The following is a 12555-nucleotide window of genomic DNA, read 5'->3' on the forward strand; positions in this document are numbered from 1 at the left end:
TGAAAAAGGAGATTTGGAAAATGAAAAGTCCGATAAAAAAAGAAATAAGGATATAATGACCTGCTGAACAGATATCTGTTGAGAGAGAATACATTAAAGTGAAGCTTTGAGAAAAAACAATGCGATGTAAACCAGGAATAAACAGACTTAAATGAAATGAGAGTGAAAGAGAAAAAAGGGGTAAATTAGTAAATGCCAGAGAGAGAACAGTGGAAGAGACTAAATGAAAGGTGGTGGATATTAATGGAGTGAAAGATAGTGAATTGACAGTGAGAAAAAACATGTTTACTGGCTTACAATTTAAGGATTTCATACTATATTAGATACAGTGCTATGAATCTGACCTCTAACCTACCTCTTTTGTTTCCTTTAGAAAAACGGGTTTGAGCAGTTCTGTATTAATTTTGTGAACGAGAAACTACAGCAGATCTTCATTGAGCTAACCCTGAAAGCAGAGCAGGTGAGGGAGGAGGGCATTGCAGCAGCGACATCTGCTGTGGTGTACATTTTATCTGTTGGGGGAGGAGTTCCTAAGCTTTATCACAGACTACCACAACCAAGGTTTCAGGGTATATACTTTTTGTTGTGCTTTCCTTTCATAAACTTAACTTATCAAAGCCACAATCCTAGTAGGATTATGGCATGCAATGTTTCTTATATGGAAATAAAATATTTCTCATTGATTTCTTAATAAGAGGGATGTTGTGTTCAGTACAGGCTTCGCATTTCAGGGGAACCTGGCTCTAAAAGGTTGAGAAGGGGCGTCAAATGTCAGTCTCTCAATGTGTTGCAAGGCCCATGCGCTTCCGGAGAGTCCACTAGATGGAACTAAACCCAGGGAGGAGGGTGTCGGTAACTTAAAGCAGCTCCTGTGTGAGCCGAAGAAATATTGCAGAACATATGGAAAGCCAAACGGGTCACTTGAAATATTGCTAAAGATAGTCTGCCCAGTTAAAGCTGTATGATTAAACCAATACGTATTAACACCAGGCCTTAAAGGTAATGCAAGGCATGAATCTAAATGTGTTGAAGTGTCATAGTAGTAATGTCAAGGCCAAGGGAAGGATGAAGACTCTAGGGCCCGCATGTTATTGAGCAAGGAGGTACATGGCTTGTCTCTAGGTGGGCCCAATGCTCCTTCTCATCTGTTGCCCACTGCATATGTGTCTGTAGAATTGGAGGCACCACACACATCTCTGGAAGGAATCATTAGTTTATTTTTCTCTTTTAGGAAGAGTACGTGCATGAGGGTATCAGATGGACCCCCATTGAATATTTCAACAACAAAATTGTGTGCGACCTTATTGAGAATAAAGTGGTGAGTTTAGTCCTTCTGTACTGAGAATGACCTCTTTCTCTTCAAATGTAGTAATGCTCAAACTCTTCTGTTCACGTTCTTGGACTGTGTACAGTCAGCTGTTTCACGCAGATTCTGCTCTTTGCATTCACAGACTTTCACCATGCAGCCCTGGTGCTTGTTTGTGATACGATCTTTGAAACAAACACTCGGGGTTTGGTATTTACACTAAAGGACATGATGTGTGTAACCTAGACTGCTCCTTTGCTATTTTTTTTGCAGAGCCCCCCTGGTGTGATGAGCATCTTGGATGATGTGTGTGCCACCATGCATGCCAAGGGAGAAGGCGCTGACCAGACTCTTCTGCAGAAGCTTCAGATGGCCATTGGCACGCATGAGCACTTCAACAGCTGGAACAAAGGCTTCATCGTCCATCACTATGCTGGCAAGGTAGGGAAGGCAACTTTGTGAATGAGGAAAGCTATCACTTCATGGTTGGTGGGTAACAGAAGCATGCTGGGGAAGCAAACGAGGGCAAGCACGTAAAGTCAGTATTTGCAAGATAGGCAAGTCATTGTAGCAAAGGGTTGAAGCCCGCACTAGCCAGACAGTCAAGCAAATGATGTTCTAGGCTTTAACAGCCAGGCATCTGCCTGTATCCACCCCTATATCCAAAACCCTGTATCACCAGAACATATAGATAAAGGGGACCCTTTTGCACACTTGAATGTGGGAGACATGCCTTGCTGATGTACTGCATAGAAAAGCTCTTCCTCCACCCTTATTTGCGTGTGCTCCCCGTAGTTCTAGCAAATACCTACAAACTTCTTCTCCTTTCTCTCCCCTGTGAATGTCCCCCCCCCCCCCCCCCCAGTCCCCTTTGCTACCTTCCACTGAGACCTCAATCTGTCATGTGCTTAACTAGGGAACCTCTATTTACTGCAATCCTCTCCATCCTCCTCGAAGTCTCTGCAGCCTTTGAAACTATCAGTCACAACTCACAACCTTCTCTTCACAACTCTATCAGCATCATTGGGGTCGAACTCTATGGTTTCTCTTATCTTGTGGACTGTTCCTAGCGTCTGTCCTGCAGAAATATAGTTCCTCTCGCCCAATGCTCCAGAAAACTGATTTTTGTTTTCTTTCGTCCACACATCATTCCGCTCCACCTGTTCTTTTCTCACTGGCCTTCACCCTTTACTGAACAACATTAGGTTCAGTACCTTTTCTTCTCCACCGTCAATAACTACTTAATCGAATGTTGAAGCATCCATCCCCTCCTTGCCATCTTCTTTGACATGACCCAGCTGAACACCCTAGTCCACAGCATGATGAGCTTGTGTAAAATACTCTTTTTGCATTGGAAATCTATCTTAGAATGACATTCAGTGCATCATCCCGCCATCCTTTTGAGCCTACTCAGACTGCTTTCAGCCCCTTATAAAACTTCTAAAGTTTGTTACTTGCACCCTGTTCAAAGATCCTACAGATGAACAAGGTAGGTGGTTGGCTTACAGCATTGATGTTCAGTTTCTGAATGTGGTATCCAACTCTTTCTTTCTTTATCCCTCCTTTATTGTGCACTAAATATCTTGCAACAACCTTTGTTGTGTAGAAGATCAATGACCAGGATAAAGTATATGGCAGCCTCTGCTCTCCTTAGTTTGTATATTAGGGCTGAGGGGCATCTAGCTTGCCCATGGGCTACCCAGTGGTTGTTGTGTCGTTGGCTGCGTGACACCTGCACTTGTTGGAACTGCTTTTTCAATATTTGCTAGGGGCTGTATCGTTTTTACGTGCCATGCTGGTGGCCTTTGCTCGAAAGCGGAGATCACAGGTAGAGATGAAATTACAGCTAAGGTTTCATCTAAGCAGCAATTTCATCTCCATCTGTGTTTTCATTCTGAAAAAGCTCTATGATTTTTCCTAAGTAGGTTCTAAAGCGGGCAGAAAACATTCATGTGTTCCCAAATGCCTAATGAAGTCTGGCACCTATTACAATACTGGCTCACCTCTGGGAAGCAGCTGTTGATCTTTACTGGTGTATAGTAAATACTAAATGTTGAAAAATACAGAGAACGTCTCGCGTTCGTCCAATGCAATAAAGTGTTTGCTGGAACTGCTTTCTGGTGGACTTTATTCCTGAAACACGCCACTGTCTGTCATGCTGATCGAGTCCTGCCTCCCCTGAAGATTAGAGGGCCTTATATCGAGATGAAAGCAGCTACAGATGAACTAGCTCCAATTTGTTGTCTCCACAGTGTGCTTCCAAAAGACCTATGGATAGGCAGGCACCAGTGCTGAAGTTGAACACATTACAAAGTGCATTGGCATTTCATACTCCTTCTGGTGTTCCCCAAATGTCCACAGTTGACCTTCTGACATTTATGGACCAAGTACATTTATGCCTTTTTGCACCAAGCTCAACCCTCCTTCTGAAATTTATGATGGCTTGTATGGGTTAGTCCAGAGGGGCGGAAGAGTACACCAGTCAGGATTCTTCATTGTCTATGCTTTATTATTGTATATACTTGCTGTCTAGAGCTTTAATCCGATTATCTTAAACTTTTGTTTGACCGTATTTAAATAGGAACCAATAAAATGTGTGGTATCATACCATTTAGAAAATGGCACTTACATCTGTATCTCTCAATAAGTTTGTCTTATCTTTTCAGGTAACCTAGGGCAACTGATAACTGTTGTTTGAACTCTCGAAGGGCCCTAGCACCTGTGAGCAAAGCCCTGCACATCATCTCTCTGTTCTTCGTACAGCATGTCCCTGCTCAAACTAATCCGCTGATCAGTATGTTAAATATACAACATAACCTTTCAGCTAGACAGCAGGGCATTGCCTGAAGTAGAAAAAAGACACAGTGAAAAGATAGCCATTTTTATTATTTTTTTTCTGTCTTTTGGCAAGAAAGGCATTAAGTTCAATTTTTTCAGATGACCTTGAATTTTGCTCATTAGACGCCAAATGTCACCTCTTCTAGTGTTGATAGTTCTTTTATTAACCCTAATCCAAAGATATACTTTTAGGGGGCGTATTACAGTTCATAGTTCTTATTTTTTTTTCCCCAAACATGTTTGATTCATAGTGTTAACATAAAATATAATGGTAGGCAGGACACAAAACGAAACCGCTGTTACACCAAATATATAATCCATAACAGATCGAATGACACTCTCCCTGCACAGCAGGGTACATACGTCAGCACATGGTATTACACGCCACAATCACCATTCCCCTGCGTTAACCGCCCTTTCAAGGGCACAACTATGATCCATACCTCGCCTCCCCTCCAACGCCATGGGGGACCCTCCCATGCCCTCCACTCCTTGGTAATGTCTATTTTAGCTATTCAGTTGCCACCGGCCAATCGCTGGCACGTTGGGAAGGACAGGCTCCCCATCTTCTGCAGCTGTGCAGGGCTGTAACTTATTCTATGGAAATAGTGAAATTGTACCAACCAGAGCCGGGTTGAAATGCCAAGCTGACGGGAAGCCGCCTTAGCCTCTTGTCATCCTCAAGGGGACCCAGATCCTTCTCCAAATTAGCTCGTAAGAGTCTCATTGGATCAGGGGTATTAAAAATCAGTGAGTGGTAAAGACATGAAATGCCACCTTTATCCTAATGCTCCACCATGAGCTTGGCTTCGAGAGGGTTAAACTCTAGAAGATTTGCCAGACATACCCCGGTGGAGTAAAGCAGGTGCAATTAGAGGAATCTAGAGATTTAGGCATGTGGGTATTCCTCCCTTGAGATCGGCAAAAGATTTCACGTGCTCTCTGTCCCGTATGTATCCCATTCTAACAATCCCAATGTTGTTCCATCCCCTGAACTCATGTGACCTGGATGAGCCAATCATCAAGCCAATTGGGGAGTCTCCCCAGTAGCTTTCCATACCTGCCAATATATTGCTATGCCCCATACCAGGCAGGTTGCATTGCCATCATCATAGCTGCTAGATTGCAGAGTGTCTCAGTATGGTACAGAAATTGCAAGGGAGACGAATCCCAGAAAAGGTCAAGCTTCAGGAGAGGGGCTGATTTGTCCCTCTTCCCAAATATCCAGTTCTTGATAATGGTCAGGTGAGTAATAGAACTGAATGTTGGCCATCTCCAGCCTGCCCTCGTAATTCGACTAAGCACATTTGACCATGGAAACTCTGCACTGCCAACAGTAATTCCCTAAAATTGACATTTATGGTGTTGAAAAACCCCAGTGGGGTGGTCTACTGGAGGTTATGCAAAAAATGTAATCGCTTGGGAACTGCAATCTTTTTGATACGGGTAACATGGTTCATGATCAAAAGGGGAAGGGTTTTCTATTTGCGCTTGTAATTTGGGTAAGGCTAGTAGGGGGACATTACGGGCCCATGATGAATGAAGGGAGATGGGGATGTGTAAAACAAGACATTTAAAACTCTCAGAGCGAACCTGGAGATGGGGTGCCAGACCACTCCCCCCTCCAACTCGGTAAGAGGTACTAACCCAGACTTGTTCCAGTAAGCCGTCGTCGTCGTACAGGGTGAGCAGTCACGATAAGCAGGGGCCCGCAACGTGTGGATCATAAAGGAGAAGGAGCATATCATCTGCATATAATGAAAAGTAGTACTCGGGCTGCCACCCACCAGACAAAGCCCAGTTCATAATTCTTCCAGAAGCACATCTATTTCTGCCCCCAAGAAACACCGCTATGTCTCTTCTTGAATACTCTTATGGCCTAATGCTGCCAAGAACTCCAAATCAATTTTCTTTGCCCTTTATATATTACTTGTTTCCGCCATCATGTATTTAACAGTGTCATCTTCGTACGTTTTAATTGTTTTGGCACACGAGAATACCGCTATGAAGTGAGATGTTCCTTCGGATTTTAATTGCAAGGGGTTTGATAAATAGAGCGAGAAGAAGAGAATCAAGACCTCCTTCTCTTGTCCTCCTCTGGGCATACAATTCTTGCTATCTTTTCATTACTAACTGGCCTTGCCCAGGAGCCACTACAAGTGGATGCTAGTGATCTGGTAAACTGGGATGGAACCTCCTGAATTTGGTAGGACTTCCAACAAGAAGTCTGAAATCACCCGATCAAATGCCTTATTTTGCCTAGGAATTTAACTAGTCCTTTTTTCTTTCTTTCTAGAAGGAAGTGGGTTTGCTCAAACACTCACACCCAATATAAACTCTGTCTGATCTTCACACACTAAACTAAATACAACCGCTGATTATTAAATAGCCATATTTTTTTATAGAAGTTTTATAGTTTGTGTTCAGGAGCATAATTGGACCTGTGTGAGCTGCATTTCAGTAGCTCCTGATCATGTTTCAGAAAAATACACAGGGCACCTTCCTTAAAGGTATTTGGACAACCTTCATCCAAAAACATGGAATACAGCTTCAGCAGTAAGGTGTCAGACAACTTTTAAGGTTCTTGTAGAATTTGTTACCAAATCTGTCCATCCCGTGGCATTCCCAGCAGGTAACTTGTAGTGCGGGCAACATTTAATGTGTCTGTTGAGTTGGTGAGCGGCTGTTGTGGATGCTTTTTTACATCTGTTTTATCGCAATGTCTGTAGCTGTGTCATTAGATGGTGTTTGAGGTTAGTCATTGCTCCTTTTCTTGTTAGGTATCTTATGATGTGGAGGGATTCTGCGAACGGAACCGTGATGTGCTCTTCAACGATCTCATCGAGCTGATGCAGAGCAGTGAGCTGTAAGTGTGGAGTCCACAACAAATAGGTGGAAACGCCAAAACAGGCTCTCTTGACTTGCAGTTTATTAAACCATCATAACATGTCTTACAGCCTCCCATCCACTACCATTACATATCCCCATTTAACCACCTACAATATTGCAAATGTAAGGACCCACACATCATCTCAACGTCACCCAGCCAAGAACACAATGGACAAACAAATAATCAGTAACACAGATCCAAACTATCGAACATTAGCCAAGTTCAGCATCACATTAATGATGAATGGTTACATGCACATAACAACAAATTGGCGTCATCAAGTTTAATAAGGAAATTTACTACGTACTAACAGCACATTGCATTGTTTCTCCGTGTTAAAATCTCCAAACATGGTTGATTCTGTGTTGCAGGATTTGAAATTTCCCAATAGGATGTCACTCTAAAGGTGGAGCCAAGTTCATGTTCTCATTATTAGTACTTACTGCTCTGCATAGTCAAGCCTTGCAACCAGCAGGGTGTTGCTGAACTATTTTCTGTACAATCGGAAATCAAAGCACAGTTGCTTCTACAATGAGAGATCTTTACAGTATGTGGATATGTGTGACTCAATTTGATCATTAAAGATGTTTTCCAAACATTGCTCTATGAGAACTTGTCAGTGTCCATTCCAGTCAAATATTCACCCCCCCCCCACTTCATCTTCTCCTCTATAGCTGTTCTGCCCTAGCTAGCTGAACACAGGTAGTCAGTGTACATGCTCAAATCTTTTATTTTATTTTTCCATCCTTACTGAATGTTTTTTATTCCACCACAGCCCTTTTATCAGGGAACGGTTCCCAGAAAACATTAATGCTGAAAAGAAAGGCCGACCAACCACCGCCAGCAGCAAGATCAAGGTATGTGTGTATCAGGCGCTGCCCCGGCATCCTTTTGGCTGGCTGTAGCTTTCCCTGGGGTGGAGGGACTTTTCATGGAAGTCTTTAGTCCCTGTTAATAGTAGTGAAGCAAGGTCACAAATTAGAGGATTTTGTCTGATAAGGAAATGAATGCACCAGTGATCAAGAGATTACTCCAATATTGCATATTATTGTCAAATGGGGAGGCCGCAATTACAACTCTGCTTTTCTGGATTCAATTGTTCGAAAGAAAGAGTGCCAAAATAAGGAAGAAAACAAATACTGTGAGCAAAAATAACCCCGTCCCAAAATATAATTGCAATATTTATAAGTGACAAAAAAATACTAAAGGCTTGAGTTAGAGGTGGATGTTAATAAAATAAAAATATTGGCTTAAGAAGGGGGTTTTATCCATAAGTCTGCTATTTTAGGGAAGGGGGAGATAACTGGGAACCATGCCCACACCACTTGGAATAACCCTGTGCAGAGGAATGTTAAAAATAAATTTGCTTATTTCTTTTCCCACTTCTTTAAAGAAACAAGCCAACGACCTGGTGAACACCCTGATGAAATGCACCCCTCACTATATCCGCTGTATTAAGCCCAATGAGACAAAGAAGCCTCGCGACTGGGAGGAAAGCAGGTACTAGGGGAATTGACTTGACGCTAGATTAGGGAGCCAATGCCATGGAGTAAGGTCATTTTGGGTAGGGCCTTAGGAGAAGTGGGAGCAAACGTTATGTGCTGAGGGTAACCTGGTAATCAGAGTGGGCATAAAGTGCAGAAAGGATACTTAAATGAAGCGGTCTTTGGAAGACATAGAATGGAGACAGTGGGCTGCTCGGGATACAAGCACGGATATGTTTATGGGACAGAGATCGTGTGCTAGGATAGAGGATAAAGACTGAGGGGTGAGAAACTTTTGGGAATCTGGGACCGACGGCTATAAAAGGCATCTCTGAGATGAAGGACCTTTTAAATTTTCAGAGAGAGGGAATGAAGGCAGAGTGTAGCAGCCAAGGTATTAAATGAACATAGAGTTGAGAAGGCAGCAGAAATTAAAGTTAAAGGCGACCAGTTGGAGGCCAAAGCCAGAAGGAACCGGCTAGGGGATTGTATAGCAGAAAGGATGTAGTGATCAGTTGCACTGTGTAGAGAATAGGCGTAATAAAGAGGAGAGAGTGGAAAAATGTAGATGTGACTGTGAAGAGGCGGATGAAGAGATAGGCTAAGGAAGAGGTATTTGGGGGTTTATGGGAGAAGTGGTGAGATGGGGTTCTGGTATTGAGGATACATGAGAAAGTACAGAAGGAAAGGGGAAATGGACACAAAGGAGTTGAGGGTGCCTTGAAGAGTTGGCATATTACCGGGAAGAGAATATTACAGTGTGTGCATGTGTGTTTTCCCCCAAGAGGTGCTCTAGAACTGTTTGGTGGGTTTGATTCATTGCCTATTTTTTTTGCTGCCCTTCTAATGAATGAATGAATGAATGATAGGGACTTGATATAGCGCACAGCTACTCAACAAGTGTCCTAGCTCATTTTGCTTTTTTGACATATCCTGTTATGGCGCCTTTATGCTCCATTCCCTTTCTGCACTTGTGTTTACACCTGTTTTTATTCTACTCTTTGATGTTGATTTACCAAAACATCCATGCATGTTTGACGTTTGCAAAATGACCCTGCCCACTGGTCTTATGCATGCCTGGTTTTCACCTCTGAGCTTCATTTTAAATTGTTTTTTAAATGGTTTCATCTCTTTCCTTTGCCCTTTGCATGGTTTATCCTCACCTTTGGCCTTTCCCCTGAAACTGTTCCTCCAAACTCTGATTTTCTTGCCTTTTTCAAAGAGTGAAGCATCAAGTCGAATACCTGGGACTAAGGGAGAATATCCGGGTGCGACGAGCCGGTTACGCCTACCGCAGGGTCTTCCAGAAGTTTCTTCAGAGGTAAAAGCAGTGTTAGGGACAGTCTGTTTCTATTTATGCAAGGCAAAAATTTGTAATATAGTTGTGTTCATGAGGTATATACTAGTGGATATTACATAATTTAATTATTAGCAATAAGACCTAGAATAAAGATGGGTTTCCCTTTAATTCCCTCTCTGATAACAACAGTTAAGTGAAATTGCTGAAAAGGTTGAAGTAGACTTAATTCATGCCAGCTTTATTATAAAGATTATTTTGCTAGTTTGTTGCCAACTGCATGGGTATGCTCGGGTCTTAGGGACTGGTTTAATAGACTAAAATTCTAAAAGAAAGCTTGGACTTATCTTCATCCCGTCTGAGCTTTTATTCAACAAGAACCCGTTTTATTGTGCTGAATAGAGGAAGAAAATGAAATGAAAATATTTTCATCTTACTGATCTTTTGTTAAGGCATCCCTGAATTTGGTAGATATTGAAAGTGTGAAAAAAACATGGAATATGGAAATCATTTTGGCACCTTAGGCTATCTTGCCTTTGATTTTCCATGTCTCCTTTTTCTTTAATAACAATCCAGGGTTAGGGAGCAGAGGTAACCACTCCCCAGGTCCAGGGACCAAAGGGGTTATGTTTTGCAAGGTCTTGCCGAGTAAAGTATCTGTTTGAGCTGAAGAGTGGTCGTAGATGTACCCTCTATGGTGCCCATGGCATGGTCTCCACCTCTTTCCTGATCAGTCAGACTCTTCAGGCTGGGGCTCAGAATCCCCTGTGTGAGACCTGTTGGTGCCCAGGACTAACTCCTGTGTCGGCAGCAGAGCATCATCTCTGGTGGGCCCTTGCTCTTGAGTGCCTTTTGCTTTGTGTTCTGGAATTTGCTGCATGGCAGATTAGACAGGGTCCCTGGGTCAATGATGGAGCAGGGGCCTCAGTGGGATGTGCTTCACCGATGTTTCCTGTCAGACCGTTCGGAGTGGTGGGGACATAAATGTTCTTGCACTGGATCTTAACTTTAAAGCCAGTAGGTGAAGAAACATGCAGCAGAGTTTCCACTGAACTAACTAATCAATGTGTAAAATAATTGCGCATTGAAGTTCCTTCTTTGCTGCTGTTGAGCAGCAATAAATCAATTCCGCTAGAGCGGTGGATGGTCTTGATTAGGGGTGGGCAAGAAACACCGCTCTGCCAGCGAAGTTTGCAGAGTTTTGCCCACTGCATGAGTATCGCAGAGTTCCAGCAAAACTCCGCCATGCAAAGCATGCAGAGTTTTTTCTAGCGCGTGGCTCACTAACGTTCAGTTGGGGAGCGGGATTGCATCCCCTAACACGACCATTCGCGTTGAGAAAGCTGCAGCTTAAGTAGAAAATCTATAGGATATACTAATAGAAAACAGACAAGATGATCTGGAACCCACCGAAGCAGGCTGGTCTCGGAAATTAAATAATCCTAATGTTGATATTGATTCATCTCTGACCTTATCGACCCAGGTGTTTATGGCATCTAATCTGAAGGCTCAACTTTATAAAACCATCTTTGACTTATATTTTACTCCGGCCAAACTTCACTCCTGGGGGAAAAGGCCTACATCAGACTGTCCAAGGTGTGGTAGAACAGCAGCTAATTTAATACATATGATATATGAATGTGATAAATTAACGACGTTGCGTTCAATGATTGCTGATTTTTGGCAGGAAGTGTTTGGGCACCCTGTAGCGGAATCACCTACATTATATATTTTGGGTAAAGATAACACACTCAACCATACTAAAGCAGAACAAATTTCTCTTTTCCTTGGTACATCAGTCTATAGAATAATAATCACTGCCCGCTGGAAAGATATCGACCCTCCTAATTTTCAGATCTGGCTCTCTAGGCTTTTAGGAATGTGTAACCAGGAAATGGCGATTTTTGCTTGTAAAGGTATTAAAGCAAAAATACGTGGTACTGAAATTTGGAAACCTATTGAGGATTGGAAAAATCGATAATATAAATTGTATATAAATAAGTCTAAATTGGATGTAGCTAAGTCTTAATGTACTTTCTTTAAATACCAGTATTATATTGTATATTGTATGTACTGAATTTGTTTTTTTTGGTTACTGTATTATGTTTCTGCAACTGTGATTCCCAAATAAAATACAATTAAAAAAAAAAAAAAGGAAAATCTATAGGAGTGGAAGAAAGAAGTAGCACCCTCTAGCGTGCCGCGTTATGCTGTTCACACTTATTTTACAGTGCGGAACAGGCTCCCGGTGCTAACAATCAGTGGGACCAGCGCAAAATGCCGAATTCCGCCCGCTCGCATAACTTTGCTTAGTTTTTGTGTAACGCCACAGAGGTCCTCGGAATAAAATTCCACAAGTTTGTTCAACCCACCCCTAGTCTTAAGGGGGGGGGGGCATATGAAAGCATTGCCATAAAGACATCCACTATAACACAAGCAATGACTTTGAAAATGTGAACAGGTTTCAGTTGGTTGAGCTTTTTGACTTGAACAACTTTCATCCCGGATGCCTCACCCCTTTCAATGTGCTGCTAAACATTGTCCATCAAAGAAGGAGTTAATTACAAAAGAAATCCAGCATGGGCGAAGCCAATAGGTCTGGTCTTTGCAAACTGGTCTATGTTTCTTTTTTGTTTTTTTTATTGCAAGCCAAAAGCACAAATGTATGGCCATAAGCCTGCAGTAACATTTTAAAATAAACAAAACATCACATATAATTTTAATAGAGTAGTTATTGTGT

At 42.3% G+C, this 12555-nt stretch overlaps 1 protein-coding gene across 1 annotated transcript in view; it reads left to right on the forward strand.

The window, feature by feature from the left end:
• The window catches only part of LOC146772635 (unconventional myosin-Ie-like), a 132981-nt gene that overhangs the window by 97115 nt on the left and 23311 nt on the right, over positions 1-12555 (forward strand). Inside the window, exons 12-18 of the mRNA XM_085638637.1 lie at positions 374-460; positions 1232-1318; positions 1580-1747; positions 6925-7010; positions 7810-7891; positions 8428-8534; positions 9741-9839. Coding sequence (XP_085494763.1) covers positions 374-460; positions 1232-1318; positions 1580-1747; positions 6925-7010; positions 7810-7891; positions 8428-8534; positions 9741-9839 — 716 coding nt within the window. The remainder of the gene's footprint in view (positions 1-373; positions 461-1231; positions 1319-1579; positions 1748-6924; positions 7011-7809; positions 7892-8427; positions 8535-9740; positions 9840-12555) is intronic.

This window comes from Triturus cristatus, chromosome 12 (assembly GCF_964204655.1).
Source record: "Triturus cristatus chromosome 12, aTriCri1.1, whole genome shotgun sequence".
Classification (NCBI taxonomy): Eukaryota; Metazoa; Chordata; class Amphibia; order Caudata; family Salamandridae; genus Triturus; species Triturus cristatus.